The following is a 20,076-nucleotide window of genomic DNA, read 5'->3' as shown; positions in this document are numbered from 1 at the left end:
AGCACTGCTAATGTAACAACAAGCAAGTCAAATACCACTTTAGATCCACACCCCTAAATATTTTTCTCTTTATTAACGTACATCACAGCACTGTGTTCTACTGCAGGCTGGAGACACTCTCACTCTCTCCGCCTCTCTAACTTAATTTAAAACTCACTCTCACTTAAACTCCCCCCCCCCCTCAGTGAAGTCATAAGCAGCCACTCAGTGCCGGGCTGCAGCTGAAGGAGCGCTGTGCGATCCGGCGCATTCCGCTCAGGTTGACCGCTGCAGCAGCTCCTCCAGCGCGCGCCCGCCCGCGTGGAGATCCCCGCGCGCCCCTCTAGCAGCTCCGACCACACCGCCTCGCGCCTGGCCTGAAGCCGGACCAGAGTCCGCGAGACCACTTTCCTCGCGCCACTGCAGTGGAGACCGTCAGAAGGTTTTTCTTCTTCTTCTTCTTCTTCCCATCCTTTTCTTCTTTTTCGAGTTGTCCGATTTTTCTCCAGCCCTCCTCCTCTCGCAGTCTCGCATTTTGTTGTACTTTTTTTTTTACATTTTAGTTTTTTTACAAGAAAAGAGGCGCTGCTGTTTCCCCGAGTGTCTCTCTACCTGCTCGCCCAGCACCCATGAATTCAGATACAAATGTGTACCTCGGCAGAGACAAAGGCATCATGCGGAAGAGAGCCCTGCTCCTTCGGAAAGGTTGCAGCTTCGAGATTACCAGGTAGGTCCTCTTCGGTTTATGGGGCACGATTATTGTTTTTATTTTTTATTTTGTGTGTGTCTGGGGCAAGAGGGGGGGGGGTCAAATCGGCTCGGCATGAACTGCAATGCCCTGCAAAGAAGTGACACTTTACATAAGGCCACACACACACAGACACACACACACACACAGTGCTCGTCTTCCACCTTGTGGACCGTGAGGGTTCGGCCATCTGCAGTGTTTCCAAAGAGTGTATATCATAAATGGCCAGAAAAAAAGCACATCCTCACGCCGTGCTGTTAGTCTCATCGTGTCTCACCTCTACGCCGCGCGCGCTCTCCCTTTGGAGGGGTGGAGGGGGACTGGGGAAACTGGGGGGAGCGTTACGCACGGGTACACCTCGTCTGCACCACCTGACTCTGCACTGTTGACGAAGCTTCTTAGTGGACGGGACGTCTGGTGCCACAACCTGGGTTTGCCTGTGTGTGTGTGTGTGTGGGGGGGGGGGGGGTAACGGGTCCACAGCCGCAGAGCGCTGGCATTATGCAGCTTCTAGTTCCACCTTTTACTGGAGATGATTTTTTATTTTGTGTTGTGTGTGTGTGGGGGGGGGGTGTCTCAAATCCCTCGCTGTAGTTGTATGACTCACGACTGGACACCTGTGAGTGCACACAGCATCCTCGAGGCCACAACAAAGCATGACGGCGGGGGTCTCCGTGACAGACGGACCGCATACTGTGCTGGGGATGTGTTTTCTCAGCCTGGTAAAGAGGTGTTTTTTAATTCTTTTTTTGGGTCAACATTTCCTGCATGGAGGCCTTCTGTGTGAAGCTCTAAAGACCGGCCTGACCCGCTCCACATGTGGACTCTTCTAGCCCTTTGTCAGCTTGTGTGGTTTGGACCAAAGACAGCATGGTGTTATTTTAAAGGCTCTCACTTGTTACTAGTTCCTTACTCACAGGACTAGCTAAGCATTGTGGGATGGTGAGTGTGCTGGAGGTATAATGACGGAGCGTGACAGCATGTGATGCCCTCAGTAAGCTTGGAGCTGCAATAATTAATAATCATTATTTTCATGTTCGGCCAAACCGTCAATATGCAGTCTCCAATGACACATTACATTGTCAGTTTGGAGGTCAATCTTGAGCTTTATGTCAAAATATCCCACTGGGAAAGGTATCAAACCAAACTGGCTCATAACGCACTCATGTTCAGCCGGCGTGAAAAATGTCCAATTAACTCTATTAGAGCTGAAGCTGAAGCACAATACATATCTAGTTGTGTCTGACCTACAGCATTTTTACATGGGAACATTTTTGATCATAAAAGCGGTTAATTTTTTCGACCGATCGATTAATAAACCTCATCTGTGTCCGCTGCAGCTTTCATTAATCCTGACTATATTGTCCGTTATCACATCACCTCCCTCACTTCCACCTCCACTCTCATTTCCTGCCATTGCGGACGGATCTGCGGAGGTGCACATGAAGTGCAAATTTACTCATGGATCTCGCTTCATTGCTCTTCTATCTGATAAGTGTGTGTGTGTGTGTGTGTGTGTGTTATGTGTGTGTGTTCCCACTTTCCAGATAGAGTCGTGCTGGGTGCATGGGGGGGGGTGAAATGTGCCGAGCACTTGCACTCAAATTAAACATCTCTTCTAATGAGCTTGATTGTGTCCCCGTCGTGTTGCTGTGACGTGTACCTCGCGTCCCTCTTTGTCCGGAGTCCCAGTGCGATGGCTTCCCGGCAGACCGTCTCTCAGACGGCGGCGGCGGCGGTTTTAACGGACGATCAATCAGAACCAGGTCTGGAGTGTGTGAGGGGAAATAGATTCTCTGTGACACTGAGGCAATATGGAGGACACTCGAGTGAAGGGCTGCTGCTGAGGAGTCTGTCTATACTTCATCGTGCTGCAGAAATGCATGACCAACACATTCAGACAGTACACACAGTATGTTTAGAAACATACACACACTGGCTGAAGTGTTTCCATATGCTTGACTGTGGAAGTACATCTTAACCCTCCTGTTGCCTTAGGGTCAATTTGACCCCATTCAATGTTTAACCTCCTGTTGCCTTTATATTTACTGACATATTTTACCCTCGGGGTCAATTTGACCCCAGCAATTAAAACCTCCAGAAAATTATTAGAATTAATATTGTTTCCCAAGTTTAAGTGTGAGGTACTTTGTTTGTTTGTTGACTACCCAAATAGCCCTTTAAATATATAAAAAAGTTGATATTTCTTATATGTTTGACACAGTGAAAAACAGCCTCATGGGGTCAAATTGGCCCTAAAGGTAACAGGAGGGTTAAGGTAGTTGTTTCTCCTCCAGGCTACAGGCACATGGTGCGACAGCGGCGGAAGAATACCGTAATGTGGAAATACTCAGCGAGTGTACTTCAAGTATCAAATGTAAAAGTACGCATTCTGCAGAAAATAGCACAGTAAGTGTTATATTATTGTTACATATGACATTATTAGATCATACATATTGATGTAATAGTTTAAGGGATGTAGCTGGTTGAGGTGGAGCTTGTTTTAAGTATTTTATATACAGTTAAGTAGTTTTTTTTAAAGCGGTTGCCAACCTCGGGTCGGCCCGGGCGCAGACTGTTAGCTCCGCCTACTCCGCGAGTTTGAGTCGACTGATTCATCTGGCAGCGTGACGGGGGCGGGACTTACGCCGTTGTCAGGCGGTTGTCAAGCTGTTGTCAAGATGTTGTCAGCCGAGAGCCAGAACCGAGGAGGAACAACAACAAGGACGGAGACCTATTGTTCCTCCCGCCGCTGCCGATTGATCGAAAGAGCCGAACAGCACTTTGCTTTGATGGGGAGAAACATTTATTGTTTACCTCGGCATGGCTTTCTTTATCCGTGGCGTCTTTGTTGGCTCCTCTTCTCTCCTTCAGACTTCCTCATTTGTGTTCAGCACACGTTGTAAAGCTTCAACCCCGACGAGTAAAACAGACACAAATCTTCCCAGAGAGGCAGAATTACCCCGACATCCCAGAATCGGGGATTGCAGATGAACATGAGCTCTCTAGCTAACTGTGGCCCATTGACTTTGAGGTGCAAACAGAAATGTTGATTAATGTGCACTGCCTCTCGTAAATAAATACATGAAATAAACTAGAACAGGTACTCGGTAGAGCGCATACCTTCGCATATCACAAGATTGGGCATTGAATTATGAACATTTTGGCATTAGTTGCATGCCAATTGGATAGAAATTGATCGCGCTATGGTAAAAAGAAGATAGATAGATAGATAGATATATACTTTATTAATCCCCAAGGGGAAATTTGTCGAGTCAGTAGCAGCAACACACAAGAATAAAATAAAAAACCAAAACACAAAATATAAGAAGGGTTAGGGTGATCTGGCAAGAGGTGAACTGTTGTAGAGCCTCATAGCCGTCGGCAGGAATGTTCTCCTGTATCTCTCCTTGTGGCAGCGGAGCGTGAGGAGACGTCTGGAGAAAGTACTCCTCTGTCCCTGTAGGAGGTGGTGGAGAGGGTGGTCCGGGTTGTCCAATATGGACACCAGTTTCTTCAACGTCCTCCTCTCCACCACCTGTTCCAGGTGCTCCAGCTGGCAGCCGATGATGGAGCCAGCCTTCCTAACCAGTTTGTTAAGACGGCTGGTGTCACCGGCTCGATGCTGCTCCCCAGCAGACAATGGCAAAGTGCAGCACACTGGCCACAACCGACTGGTAGAATAACTCCAGCATCTTGCTGCACACGTTGAAGGATCAAGCTTTCTCAGGAAAAAGAGTCGACTCATCCCTTCTTGTACACAGCGTTGATGTTGGCCTTCCAGTTCAGTCGGCTGTCGATGGAGACGCCCAGGTACTTGTACTCCTCCACCATGTCCACGTCCACTCCCAGGACACTCAGAGGTGTAGGAGCTGTCGCCTTCCTCCTGAAGTCCACCACCATCTCTCTGGTCTTGGCCACGTTCAGCCGCAGGTGGTTCTCATCGCCCACTTTACAAAGTCGCTCACCACTGCCCTGTACTCCTCCTCCCGTCCATCCCTAATACACCCGACCACTGCAGAATCATCAGAGTACTTCTGCAGATGGAATGACTCCGTGTTGTACTGGAAGTCACTGGTGTACAGGGTGAAGAGGAAGGAGACAGAACAGTTCCTGTGGGGCTCCAACATCACTGACCACCGTTCCAGACAGCACACGCCCATTCTGACAAACTGTGGTCTGCCTGTGAGGTAGTCAGTGATCCAGGAGATGGTGGACGCGTCCACACCGCCACCGCAGCTTCTCACTCAGCAGCAGTGGCTGGATGGTGTTAAATGCACTGGAGAAGTCAAAGAAAGTGACTCTCACAGAGACACCGGTTCCATCCAGGTGCGACTGAGCTCGTTGCAGCAGGTAGATGATGGCGTCGTCCACTCCCACATGAGGCTGGTAAGCAAATTGCAGAGGGTCCAGCGACGATTTCACCTGCGGCGGAGGTGGGCCAAGAACAGCCTCTCCAGCAACTTCATCACATGGGAGGTGAGGCGACCGGTCGGTAGTCGTTGAGGCCAGATGGTGCTGACTTCTTTGGGACAGGGACCAGGCACGACGTCTTCCACAGCACCGGGACTTCCCCCAGCCTCAGGCTGAGGTTGAAGAGGCGCTGCAGGACACCAGACAGCTGGGTGGCGCAGGTCTTTAGGACCCTGGGGCTGATGCCATCAGGACCTTCAGCTCTGCGCTGGTGTAGTTTCTCCAGCTGTCTTCTCACCTGGTCAGTCGTCACAGAGAGAGGGGGGAGGGTGGAGGAGCCCATTGTTATTGAGGGCTCGGTGGATGTGCAGATTTTGACTTTTTCATGACCTTGACCTTGACCTTTAACCCGATCGATCCCAAAATCGAATCAAATGGTCCCCGAATAATAACCAATCATCCCACCAAATTTCATGCGATTCAGTTTAATATTTTTTTAGTTATGCGAGTAACACGCATACAAATAAATAAATACACGGCGATCAAAACATAACCTTCCGCATTTTCAATGCGAAGGTAATAATCTGCCTCTCTTTGGCGTTTTAGCCGCTAAATACTAATTTTGAACTCCCGTGATTAGAAAAAACATTGTTCATATATGCACCATTTCTCAATATCCCCGGGAATCATAAGATAGTTCTGTTTTTTTTTAAACTCGCTCCATTGTTAAAACATCGAAACCAAGTAAAGTCTCATTAACATCTGAAGAGAAAAGAAGAGTAAAGTTTAAAAAGTAACTGGTATTTACAGCTGTCTCTTCTCAAAATATATGAACCTGTTATGACAATTGAATGAAGTATTCGTGCATCTGCAGTACATTTGGATACAGTTTAAATAAATGATTGATGGGGTGTGGAGGTAGAAAGCTCCATGAGCTGCTGTCACACACCTGAATCTGCTACTGAACTGTCATGGTCAAATTGCTTTGTCCCATCACGGACTGTGCGCTGCTTCCCCAACAACAAGCCCTGGATCACCAGGGACCTGAAGGCGCTTCTTAACATGAAGAAAGCTGCTTTCAGGTCTGGAGACAGGGATGAGCTGAGGAGAGTCCAGCGCAACCTAAAGGTGAAGCTCAGGGAGGGCAAGGACTCCTACAGGAGGAAGCTGGAGGCCAAACTCCAGCTGAACAACACAAGGGAGGTGTGGTCTGGCATGAAGCAGATAACTGGCTTCAAGGTGGGAGGGAGACAGCCAGGGGCTCCTGGAGAGGGCCACCGAGCTGAACTGTTTTTTCAATAGGTTCAGTCCACAGCCCTCTCCTGTCTCCTCCACACATCACACCTCCCAAACACCTCCCCCTCTGTCCCCCCTGCTGAGCTGCACATCCACCGAGCCCTCAATAACAATGGGCTCCTCCACCCTCCCCTCTCTCTGTGACGACTGACCAGGTGAGAAGACAGCTGGAGAAACTACACCAACGCAGAGCTGAAGGTCCTGCTGGCATCAGCCCCAGGGTCCTAAAGACCTGCGCCACCCAGCTGTCTGGTGTCCTGCAGCGCCTCTTCAACCTCAGCCTGAGGCTGGGGGAAGTCCCGTGCTGTGGAAGACGTCGTGCCTGGTCCCTGTCCCCAAGAAGTCAACACCATCTGGCCTCAACGACTACCGACCGTCGCCTCACCTCCCATGTGATGAAGGTGCTGGAGAGGCTGGTCTTGGCCCACCTCCGGCCGCAGGTGAAATCGTCGCTGGACCCTCTGCAATTTGCTTACCAGCCTCATGTGGGAGTGGACGACGCCATCATCTACCTGCTGCAACGAGCTCAGTCGCACCTGGATGGAACCGGTGTCTCTGTGAGAGTCACTTTCTTTGACTTCTCCAGTGCATTTAACACCATCCAGCCACTGCTGCTGAGTGAGAAGCTGCGGTGGCCGGTGTGGACGCGCCACCATCTCCTGGATCACTGACTACCTCACAGGCAGACCACAGTTTGTCAGAATGGGCGTGTGCTGTCTGGAACGGTGGTCAGTGATGTTGGAGCCCCACAGGAACTGTTCTGTCTCCTTCCTCTTCACCCTGTACACCAGTGACTTCCAGTACAACACGGAGTCATTCCATCTGCAGAAGTACTCTGATGATTCTGCAGTGGTCGGGTGTATTAGGGATGGACGGGAGGAGGAGTACAGGGCAGTGGTGAGTGACTTTGTAAAGTGGGCCGATGAGAACCACCTGCGGCTGAACGTGGCCAAGACCAGAGAGATGGTGGTGGACTTCAGGAGGAAGGCGACAGCTCCTCCCCCTCTGAGTGTCCTGGGGTGGACGTGGACATGGTGGAGGTACAGGTACCTGGGCGTCTCCATCGACAGCCGACTGAACTGGAAGGCCAACATCAACGCTGTGTACAAGAAGGGGATGAGTCGACACTTTTTCCTGAGAAAGCTTCGATCCTTCAACGTGTGCAGCAAGATGCTGGAGTTATTCTACCAGTCGGTTGTGGCCAGTGTGCTGCACTTTGCCATTGTCTGCTGGGGAGCAGCATCGAGCCGGTGACACCAGCCGCCTTAACAAACTGGTTAGGAAGGCTGGCTCCATCATCGGCTGCCAGCTGGAGCACCTGGAACAGGTGGTGGAGAGGAGGACGTTGAAGAAACTGGTGTCCATATTGGACAACCCGGACCACCCTCTCCACCACCTCCTACAGGGACAGAGGAGTACTTTCTCCAAACGTCTCCTCACGCTCCGCTGCCACAAGGACAGATACAGGAGAACATTCTTGCCGACGGCTATGAGGCTCTACAACAGTTCACCTCTTGCCAGATCACCCTAACCCTTCTTATATTTGTGTTTTTTATTTTTATTTTTATTCTTGTGTGTTGCTGCTACTGGCTCGACAAATTTCCCCTTGGGGATTAATAAAGTATATATCTATCTATCTATCTATCTATGTAGGCGCCGGATTTCTTTGACAAGCACAAAGAATGCATGCTATAAATAAAAGGCGATATCTCTGGTTCTGCTGCACGGATTCTATTTGGTACTGTTTATGAAAATAAAATGTTAGTGTGCAGTGTGCAAAATCAGTTGAGTACTCTTAAGGAAATGTGAGCTTATCATATGCTGGTGCGTAAAACAAGCTCACACGACTTTGGGCGAGTTCTTCGCCCTTGAGTCTCGCCAGGAGAGTCTGGATGTCTTCCAGGAACAACGGCTCCTAACCTATTCAGTGTTTCTTTCCCATTAGTTGTCATAACACTTGTAACATATCAACTCCACCTGCGACTGAACTCGTGACTCTGGTCCGTCTCCAAATGTCTTCCTCTCTAATTGCGTGTGAATGAGATTAGACTCCTAGGAGGAGATCGACTCTCGAAGAAACCAGAGAGTTGCTGGTTCATGTCTGACCGCCAACCGGGCAGAACAAACGTAACTCTCAGAGACGCAGAGGGAAACTGTGTGAACAGGCTGCAACACATTCTGCGGAGCAGCAGGCACACACACACACACACACACACAACACACGCACACACACACTGACCACCAGAGGAATATTTGATCAGATGAAGCCAGAATCCAAAATCAGAAAAGGTCAGCTTTCTAATGGGTCCATTGGCGACATCAGCAAATTCTGATGCGGTGGAAACCAAACCACATCGGAGTCTTCTTGTCAATTCATAACCGAACATTCGCAGTTCATTTAAGGAAAGGCATGCGCTGGCAGGAGAGTGGAACAGCCCATTTATCACCGGAGCCAACGCAGGGCAACGTGCGATTTAGAACATGTGGTTTAATTTGGATAACGCGGGCCTAACAAACACGGGGAAGGATAAGGAGGTTAGTTCACAGCGTCGGGAGGAAAACAAGAGACGGCCCCGGATATTCGTGAGGCTTTGATATGTGAGCTGTTCGTTAATCAATCCGGCCCCTCCTCGCTTTTACCGGCCGAGCGCGGCTCCACGAAACAAAAAGCTTCTCGCAGAGCGGCGATAAACTTCCTCCTGCAAACTGCGGCCGCATTAACGAAACCAAAATAGATCCTGTGGTCGTCAAAGCTCTTGACAGACTCCTTCACTCTCTGTACCTGAACCGCTCTCTCTCTCTCTTCAGGGGTCATGTCAGTGCATTGGCTCTGAAACGCTTTCAGCGGCTTCATTAGTTTCCAGGGGGGCTTTTTCACCGTATGGCTTGTCAGATTGGCACAACACTGGAGCCAAATGTAGCCGAGGCGCTGCTGCATTCTGTTGCTCTGGAAAGGAATGGGCCTTTTTTTTGTGAAAGAGTGAGGAGGGGGGGGGGGATTTGAATTCATTTGTCCTCTTGTGGTTTCCCCTAGTGGAGCTTTTACAGTAGGCTTCAAAGCAGCATGTGAATGAAGAACATGTGTTCTGAATGTCAGACATGTTTCCTGTGTTTTTGAGAGATCTCAGAATGCACCGACGTGGACCGGTCCACCTCGGTAACAGACGGAGAGAACGTGGTCGGGTCTCCCTCTGCGTTACAGTCTGTCGTAAATCAGCCAGCCGGGAGTTGAATGGATGGACTTGCTGACATTTATGCTGACTTAGTGCCCTGCTTTGCATACTGTGAACTCATATAGCCCTCACTCACTCACACACGCACACGCACACGCACACACACAGACTTTCACACTCGGAGCTCGGATTGGACGAGAGAGACTGAAGACGCAGGGTAGACGGTGTATTTAAGATTATTTTAATTATTTAAAAAAACTTTATTTTCTTGAAGCATACGGTCAAGACGTTCTCCACAATAATGACAAAATATGTTGTTGTTAATAAAGTTGTCATTTTTCAGCATTGCATCGCTAATGTGTCGGTTTTGTTGTTGCTTTCCTTCCACCCTCCCTTCCAAGGGTCCATGGTGACATATTTAAATAGCATTTTTGTCCAATCAACAGTCTAACACCCAAAGATATGAACTTTCTAATCATATAAGAGGAAGAAAACCAGGACATTTTCACATTTTGATAAACTTGAACGAGTACATTTTTACATTTTCTGCCCCAAAAAAATATGTGGAGCACTCGTATCAGAAAAAGAAATCTAGATTAATGCAGCAGAACATATGATATGGTCAATTTGTATCCTATGTGTTATTCTTCCACAAACAAGGCGACTAGCTCCCTACATTTCCCACAATGCAGCTTGACTGCCTAGCTGGGTTCTAGATGTATGTCATTATGCTATAATGCTTCTACAGAGGATCTGGTTTATCTTTTCTTCTTTCCAACTTTTCAAACCCCAGATTTGATTCAATTTGCAAACTTGTAGTCTGCAGCCCAAACTGACGCCGACCCACGGGACATCACGAGTATACTACTACTCCTCAGACTTGTGCCATCGAAGACGTCACTTCCGGGAGTTATGGTTGCGACGAGCTCACCGTCGGTGCAATAATCTATCCCTCGTCTGATTTTCCATAGACGGTTGAAATCGTGTGCGAGGCTGGTTCTGCTCCGCTCAGCCATGCAGTCGGTCCCTCACTGAGGTCTGATAAACACCGGACTGTAATCACTCCCATATGTGGCTGCATAGCTCTGCACGACCCGGCACAGTTCAGCCATGCGCACAACGCCGAGCACCGGGCTCATTTAGCCAGAGAAATAGATTCAAATTACTGGAAGGAAAAAAATAAAAGAAATACCAAGAAAAGGGAAAAATCCCTCGCTTGATTACAGCGCTCTGTAAACGTCTCCTCTTCGACTGAAACATCTGCTTCCATTTAGGGCTTTAAGACGCATACCTACACATTAAAATGCACTGTACGCGCAACGGGAAAGCTCGGAGGCTGGAAAAAAACATTTCCCATTATAGTTGGCTGCAATAAGCCCCGCGTAGAGCGACTCGTACTCGAAGCATGGCGTCGGTTCAGAAAAAAAGCCCCCTTCGCATATGCAAGAGTCATAATCCATTTCCTTTTTTCCTAAAGTTGGAAAAGTACCGATCAAAGGAATCGTGCACAGTGTGGACGCTGCCTGTGTGCACACTCCTTAAGGGGGTTTACCAATGGACATTTTTTTTACCCTGCGGTTTTAAAGGGGAGACCAGACAGAAAAGCCCTTGTTGGTTAGAGAGTGAGCCGCAGTGAGAGGATACAAGAGATGGACGAGCAGCAGATTGAAACGAATGTGTGGAATCATTCGAGGAAGAGTATATTTCCAGCGGAGGTTGTAAAGATGTGGATCAAATTAAGTTGTATGGACATTCTTTTGGGGGGGAAAAAAACATCTCACAGGGAGTTCCCCCAACTGAAGGCCTCTCTAGTCAGCCTGCACTAGTACATGTATGATATTGCATGTTGTTATTTCTTCTTCTTCTTATTTCTCCTTTACAAAAACACACACCAATGTGATGAAGAAGACTCAGGTGCACATTTGCTTTAAATGTGTGCACATGCACAAATAAATGCATTTTCCAGGTGTGAGTGACAGGCCTCACTGAACCATTCAGTTGTTATTGACGGAGAGGATCTTTGCTCAAAGATAACATATTGAGAAAAAAGCATAACGACAACATGATGCTGATCAGCCAGTAGAATGTTCATCATGTTCAATATCAGAGTTTAGTGTTGTTGTTACTAGACATGAGGTACAGCTGAATTTAGCACGATGGTTTCATTATAAGTGTATTGGAAGGAATACAATGTTGACCTGGTGATGGTGCTATATGAATGATGTGCTCCTCTGGGGACTTTAAAGAAATACACATGTGTTCGAGCCAAGAATGATTCATATTGACCTTTTATGAAGTGTAGGGTTCAAGCAATACGAGAGAATAACATGGAGCCATGCACTCATATTTTATTTATTTTGCGGATTGCAGAAAATGTGATTCCTATTTCTCCGAAAAATAAAAAGGCAAAAGAACAAAGAAATTATAGCCAAAGGTTCCAGAAATATAGTCGAAAATTACTGAACTCCTGTATAAAGAAACGTGTGTCCACATGTATGTTTCCAGAACACGATTTCTAAAGCAAATGTCACATTATCCTTATTGAACATCATTGCCATGAGGCAACATACAAATACTGCATCCGGGGGCTAATAAAGTTTAAATGTAATTGATTGTTTGTGCATCAGAAAACCCCAATCTTATAGAAAATAGGGAACATTTATGCAGGAGAGGGTCCACTTGACATTTGCATGATGAAATGATAATATGTTGTTTCTTATTTAATTGTGATACACGTTATAACCACAAGAGGGCAGACTCCCTGTATAAGCGGTGATGTTACCTTATTGGTGGAGGGTCAGTGGTTGTAAAAAAAATATTAAAAGGTAATAAAAAGTATTCACACTTTGGATCTTTGTCATTTAGTTTGATTTTGTTGGATTCTGCACAGCTCTGAAGTCCAAATCAAGCGAGGAGTTGCAGATTATAAATGTTTGTATGCAGTTCAAACCGGATATGAACGCCCTTAACTATGCATGTCATTCATACTTTCTCACAAAGATCATAAAAGTGCATAAATGAACATTGGAGCCGAGCGTTTCATTCAGACAACGAGCTCAATCATTATGCTGCGTGTTCTGATGCATTATTTATTTTTATTTAGGGCTAAAGTGCATCAAAGCACGCACCGTGACACACGTGACACACGTAGCCACGGGGGCGAAGGGCAGAGCGGCCGTCCAGAGCCGGTTCTGACCACTACAGACAGAAGGTTAATTTCACCTGATCACATTTAATTAGAGCGCCGTCATCAATCGCCGCGGTCCTGACACGGTGACATTTCCCAGAGGCCACGCAGGTGACCTGCTGGCATTTAGGGACGCAGCGGGAACAAAGAGGCCGCGGTCTGAATCCAGACCGTCTCCACGTGCTCATTTGTGTAAGCGACCATTAGACAGATAGCCATAGAATATCTGGACGCTGACTTCTCACTGAAATGTAAATCCAGAAGTTTAAAGTTGCTAATTTTCACAAAAAAAGTGAAATGGAAGAAGTACTCTGATCATTTATTTGGGTAAAAGTACCAACGTAGGTGGAAATACTGCATTGTCAGACTGCGGCTAACAACTATTTTTAGCATCGATTAATCGGAAGTATTTTCTGGGGCTGTGTATTGCCAAGGACCCATAATACGATATGTATCGCGATACACGTGTCACGGATCACGATTCGATTTATCGCGATATATCGCGATACAATACATATTCCAATACTCGTTTCTTTTTCTTCTTTTTTATGAAAATAAAAAATAGAGTTGAAAAAACTATACCTGGATAGTCCCGTGTGCATTATACAACAATAAAAAATGCTTTAAACGGTGTCACTCAGGAAACACACTGAACATAAATGTACTTGCCATAACATATTATATGACAATAAAGTGCATATTGTATTCTCATTGTATCACTGAATTTTGTTGTAAAATGGACTTACTACGACTGCATTTTAAAATACAACATGCACTGTATTCCTTTGCGAGCGTGTCACTGACCACTCTTAACATCAGTCAAACTGTCTGAAGCTACAACCAGTTCAATTGTCATTGGAAAAAAAAAAGATCAATAGTTGCCGATTCACTTCCTGCAGCTCGATTAATCGACTGTACAGAAGTATTAACAGCTAAATGTACTTAACCCTCCTGTTGCCTTCGGGTCAATTTGACCCCATTCAATGTTTAACCCTCCTGTTACCTTTATATTTACTGACATATTTTACCCTTGGGGTCAATTTGACCCCAGCAATTAAAACCTCCAGAAAATTATTAGAATTAATATTGTTTTCCAAGTTTAAGTGTGAGGTACTTTATGTTTGTTTGTTGACTACCTAAATAGCCCTTTAAATATATAAAAAAGTTGATATTTCTTATATGTTTGACACAGTGAAAAACAGCCTGGGGTCAAATTGACCCCAAAGAACACCGACGTTAAACATTGAATGGGGTCAAATTGACCCTAAAGGTAACAGGAGGGTTAAAAGTACTGATTATGTGGAAAACTGGGCGAAATGTTGCCAGTTTGAAATACTTTTTATTCAGGCACTTAGTTTGGTCCAGTGTTTCCCAACCTAGGGGTCGGTGCACTCCAAAGGGGCACTGGATACATCTGAGGGGTCGTGAGATGATAAAAGAGAGTTGGAAACACAGATTTGAAGTCCTTTTCCTTTTTTGAGGGGGAGATATGTTGATTATTTTTCCTCTGAACTTGCTTATCACCATTGTTTTAATCTTGCACAATATATCCTTATGTATACTAATGCAGCGGTTTAAAGCGGTCTTTGGATTTGCATCTTTTATCTGGATGCTGTGTGACATTAAAAACCGCCCCGCTGCGTCGATGTCTGTGGTGGTGGAGCGCCGTGTTCTTTACGATATCGTTTTTTTTTTTTACTCATTTCTATAAATCTATTTGGAGCAAATACTCCTTTTGTATCCCGACGTGATTCAGTGTGAGGAGTTGCACGACTAATTGCATTCTTCACATGTTCCCGCTCTCACACGGAGGCTTTGTTTATCCGCCGCGTGGGAAAGGTGCCGTGGTCAGACGTGGAGACCAGAGGGCCGGAGGGGACGGCTGTCCAAAGACGAGGCGGCGTAAAGCTCCCAGGGATTAGCGGCCTATTGAGTCGGGAGCTCCTGTGCAGCTTGTGTGAGCTTTCGCCGGGTGTGTGGATACACACTTGCATTTTGTGTACCTGTGCACGGCAAACCATGGACACATGGATTGAACCCACACACCATAATGGTGGACTCCTTTTTGGTCTTCAAGGGAATTATTTATAAAACAATTCTTGAGAGTTATAAATGTAATTAAAAACGTATTAATATGGAAGATGTATGTGGTAGTATATATAAATATATTATGTTTTTTATTTTGTTTATTGTTGTTTTTTTGTTGTTGTTTTATTCTCTTCTTTATTTTATATTAATTGTCTGATTTATTTTGATTTCAATTTAGGATAGGAATTTATAAGCATTTTTTGCTTCTCCCTATACCTTTTCAGTCTTTCTCTTTTGTATATTATATAGGATAATATTGTATTGTATTTGATTTGATTGACTGAATAAAATACACAAACAAACAAACAATAATGCTTACACCTACATTCATGACCCCATCTTTGAAGTTGCATTTTGTCTTGGGGAATGCAAAGTCTGGGATAGTCCACCACTGCTGGGTCACACACACACACACACACACACACACACACATGCACGCATGCAAACACGGGCGTGTGCAAGAGTTAAAGGGTTATGCGGTTTATAGTTGACTCCCTACAAGGCTCACTGGTTATTCAGCATAATGAAAAGCTGCATTTGAGTGTGTGTGAACCCGTCTGTTTTAAGAGCACTCAGTATCTTATTGACCTTACACAACATATGGTGACACACACAAGTGTAGTTCGAGGTGGGGCGATGTGCACATGGCTTTAAAGTAGAAGGCGATGAGCCCGAGGATCGTCTTTTCGTGGGAACTGCTCAAAGCGGTTGATCGAGAGAAAATTAATCAACGAGATGAATCCATGAATGCTTTTCAATTTCTCTCGTCGTGGTACATTTTCATACCTTATGTGTCTGAATGGTTTCCAGCATTGGTGCCTCTCACAGTTAAGGACACAGCTGTCTTTACATTCACTGTTTGTCACCAGAACACATTGTGCATCTTTAAAGCCGAATAAATGTTCAGAAAATAGGATGGATGCTGATTATGAAATACTTTTTTCCGATGCTTCAATCCCCCCCGAGACCCGAGCTCAGTTCCCTTGCCGTGGCCCAGGCTCACTTGAGGTTATCATGAGGCGCAGCGAACTGACAACAATAAGTGGATTTATAGATTTGTCCAATAAGGCGCTTTTTTGGTGTGTGGTTTTTTTTTACGAAGAAATGCCCCAACTTCTCTTGTTCACTCTTTCTTTCTTTTTCTTTCTAATTAGTCTTATACCAGAGCAAGTGGTCTGCATGGTGCTTCTGTAGTTTGCATGTTCTCCCCGTGGCAGCGTGGGTTCCCTCGGGGTTCTCCGGGTTCCTCCCACGGTCCAAAGACATGCAGCTCAGGTTAATTGGAGGCTCTAAACCGCCCGTAGTTGTATGTGCGTGTGTCTCTCTATGAGCCCTGAGATAAAGCGGACACCTGTCCAGGTGAACCCTGCCGTGGGCCAATGTCAAGCTGGGAATCGGCGCCATCAGGAAAGAGGTAAACGCACACTTCTTATGTGTCCTGTGTTATTCCTCTCATGGCGGCTTTGTCATGTGTTCAGCGTGACACTGCAGCTCCGAGGCCACGTTCGCCCCCTGATCTCTGAACAGGAAGTGTTCCCCGTCTGACTTCCCTTGTTGCAGAGCGGCTGCACAGGCGACCGCTGGAAACCAGAAGCCCTCATGCAAAGGCCATGTGGGCAGTGCGTGTCAAAGTGTCACAATGGAAGGGTATGGGATGAGGCTGCGTGTATGCAACGTGTGTGTGTGTGTGTGTGTGTGTGTGTGTGTGTGTGTGTGTGTGTGTGTGTGTGTGTTTCCTCAGGGCTTCTAATTAGAGGCGGGGGTGTTCAGGTATCTCAGGCTGATCCTTTGTAACGTGATCCCGACGTGAGAAAACGAGGGCAGCGTTTTTTCAGCTACTCTCCTTCGAAAAAAGGATTATATATTTTTCTTCCGGCTGTCGAGGATCTCGGCCGCATTTCAACACGAGCCGTCTTTTAAAAAAAAAAAAAGCCGTGTTCGGGAACGCTTTGCGATGGAAGCTTTGGGTGTTTTCTTGTGGTGTGCCGCAGAGGGGGGGTTCTGCTGATTAAAAATGGATGAGCAGCAGCTGAGTGCCATGTAGCCCGAGCCGAGCATTCCTACACTCTTTCTGTGTGTGTGTGTGTGTGTGTGTGTGTGTGTATGGAGACACTGGGCTATCGTGAAGGTATCAGATTTAACTGCTCATATTTCACCTGCTGTGTGTGTGTGTGTGTGTTAATATTAAAGCCTGTTTTGACTGTTTAATTTGTGTCCTCCCCCTCACATGTTCAATGTCTCCTCTCCCTCGGTGCTCCATCGTTCTATCTCACATACATGTGACGTGACGAATCCTTCCCGCTGATGTTTTGACCCCGACTTTTTTCAAACACGATCCTTAAAACTAACGGATATCTGTTATAACATCAACGTATCACGTGAAAAAGTTAAAACAATGTGATAAAGTGAAAGGAGTCGCTCGTTGTAACAAACCTGAAGAGAATCTGCCGGCCGACTGGTGAACATCGTGGAGCACTTAGCAGCTAATGTGGATGAATTATGTCATGGAGACCCTGCTTATAAATCACCTTTAACCCAGTGTGGCGTACCTGCACTGTAACTTATTTAAATGTTACCAATATAGCCGTATTAAGTTAACATCTAGTCGAGCTCTCGTAATAATACTGTTTTTTTTCTTCAATAAGTTCTCCAAATATAATCATCAAATAAGAAAACTCATTTATGAGTGAATTAAACCACTTACAGTATTGACCTTTTATTGGGCCAGAAGAAAAGAAAAACCAGTAGATTGATTTGATATCTTCACACATACATTTTTTAGGAACCTGAAACCTTGAAAAGGGAGACCAGCGACTACACAGCTCATGAGAGGATGTTTGTTGTGGCACGCCATCACTCTGTTCCTCGAATAAATGTGGTGTGGGTGCAATGAATGCCACATTGTCACCACAGAGTGTGACAGAAGTCAATGTGAGGCAGGGACGCGTATTGAAGCGTATGAAAAAAGACTAAGAGAGGAGAAGAGAGGGAGGCTGCATGAATGAAAGAAGGAATGACGTTATCATTGCCTGGACCTGCTCTTGAGTGGCATTATGGGTAATACCCCAGAGAGCACACAGGAGAGGGATTGAATCTGAGGATCTGAGTGGCAAAAAAAGACCAGTTTCTGCTTTTAAGAGGTATTATTCATTTATGTGGCAATATATATTTTAGATTATTTATATATTTTTAGAATTCCAGCATGTTGATGAATTACCAACGTGGCGTATTTAAAGAAAGGGCCTGCCAAAAAGAGTGTTCACAACCTGGCAGAAGTTGCTCTTTATTATTTATAGCTTATTCAGCTATTAATAAAACCGTTAGTTACAACTTAAATGTGACTTATGATGCGCTGCTAATGACAATTCACTTTCAAAATAAAATCTGATACGACATAATATGATGCAAAGTTGACCTCAGGCTATAATTTCCTGTCCTTTTCTGCTCCTAACTGACCACAATTCCCATTTCAGAGTAGAGAAACATATGTAAATGATATTATCTCTTGGCCTTCCAGGATAGTGTTAGAAACGTTACGGAAGAAGAAGAAGAAGAAGAAGAAGAAGAAGAAGAAGAAGAAGAAGAAGAAGAAGAAGAAGAAGAAGAAGAAGAAGATGCCTTTTGCTCTGCAGAACCTCCTGCAACACATTGTGGATGGGAGGGAGGGGGGGCGAGAGAGAGAGAGAGAGAGAGAGAGAGAGAGAGAGAGAGAGAGAGAGAGAGAGAGAGAGAGAGAGAGAGAGAGAGAGAGAGAGAGAGAGAGAGAGAGAGAGAGAGCGAGAGAGAGAGATCACCCAGTAAACACAGCTCCTATGGCAGAGCCGTTCCGCTTCATTACCGTAGAGACCGGAGCCGAGAGTCCGACCACCAACCGGGTTTCGATCAGCTGTTGCCGGAGTTCGCGCCGCGGTGATGTTCCGGTGCTCTTAACGGGAGGACGACGGCACGGGGAGAGGATCAGGGACAGAGACGCCAGCTTGTTGTTGTCGCCTGGTCCGCTGGACACGACATCGCATGGGGACATGAACAGTGTGGATCCAGCCTCTAACAAACTGTTGACTTTCAATCACCGGTAAAAAAAAAAAAAAGCAACAACAACAACAACTGAAATCCTACTTTTTACCTGTGTTTCTTCTGCATGCCACCTCTCTCTCTCTCTCTCTCTCTCTCTCTCTCTCTCTCTCTCTCTCTCTCTCTCTCTCTCTCTCTCTCTCTCTCTCTCTCTCATCTGTTGAATGCATCGCTCTCTGTCGTCGCTCTATCACATACCTGCAGTACTGGCTTGTTTCTATTCTGCAGCCCAGAAGCTGCGGACACCTGCTGCGGTGTGCGCAGCTTTTCATGCGTAAAAGTGCCTCATTGCGCTCTCGGATCTGTCTAATAACGTTAAGAATAGTCCATTGTTTGGGTCGAGTTTTGAAGTATCAGGTGCATCATTTATGGATTATGGCTGCAGCAAACTGAGCCCGACTGAATCCACAGGTCTCTCCAGTCTGGAAGTCTTTTAATTGGACCACTGCGCCGGTTCATGCGCAACTTTGTGAAACGGAGTCGGTTCATCTGTGCGGATGTGTTATCGCTTATTAATTGAGCTGTAGCCGTTTTCGTGATTGCAGATGTCAGTATATGCACGAGGGAAATTTATGAATTATTCATTGCGTGCTTTTTCAGCTCACGGTAAAGTGGAGGTGCGTGCAGCTCCTGCATTATGACAGCGACACACAAAAAAAGTGTGTGTGCAGCCACACACTTTGAAGGCAGGCATCTGGCTTCAACAGCTGACTTCAGTCCAGGGTCACTTAGTATAGAGGAGCTCATTTACAGCCTCTTGGATTGATCTGAAAATGCCATCCTGTGCAATGCAGCTACACTTGAACAGAGGGAGATTGCATGGTGGTCATAAAGCTCTGAGGAGACGCCTCCTTTCCACGCTGCACCGCTAGTGCGGAGAGAAGAGCCAGAGATGTGCTCCTCTTGTTGTGAAATACTCTTGTGATCTATGTCACATTGCTGTCATGGTATGATTTGGCTTGTTTATGTTCTCAGTTGCGTTTGATTCATCTGCATCTTGTCCAGCTCATCCTCATATTTCTAAAACTACAAATAATAATCTAAAGGCTCTGATAGAAAGTGTCTGATGGGTTGGTTTTCTTCCGAATTGTAGTGCACCAAACTATTCCTTTATTTTTGCA

At 46.0% G+C, this 20,076-nt stretch overlaps 1 protein-coding gene across 9 annotated transcripts in view; it reads left to right on the top strand.

The window, feature by feature from the left end:
• The first annotated feature begins 230 nt into the window (after positions 1-230).
• Positions 231-20,076, top strand: part of garnl3 (GTPase activating Rap/RanGAP domain like 3) — a 59,153-nt gene continuing 39,307 nt past the window's right edge. For 4 of the 9 annotated variants that reach the window (XM_056431963.1, XM_056431965.1, XM_056431962.1 and 1 more), the window contains exon 1: positions 18,691-18,956. In XM_056431963.1, coding sequence (XP_056287938.1) covers positions 18,697-18,956 — 260 coding nt within the window. In that variant the 5' untranslated portion in view covers positions 18,691-18,696. Of the gene's footprint in view, positions 707-18,690; positions 18,957-20,076 lie in introns of those variants that run through there. The other 5 variants (XM_056431971.1, XM_056431969.1, XM_056431966.1 and 2 more) reach the window with 3 other exon arrangements.

The sequence above is a fragment of the Pseudoliparis swirei genome, chromosome 15, assembly GCF_029220125.1.
Source record: "Pseudoliparis swirei isolate HS2019 ecotype Mariana Trench chromosome 15, NWPU_hadal_v1, whole genome shotgun sequence".
NCBI lineage: Eukaryota > Metazoa > Chordata > Actinopteri > Perciformes > Liparidae > Pseudoliparis > Pseudoliparis swirei.
The sequence above is the reverse complement of the archived record's forward strand: the minus strand, read 5'-3'. Positions and strand labels throughout refer to the sequence as shown.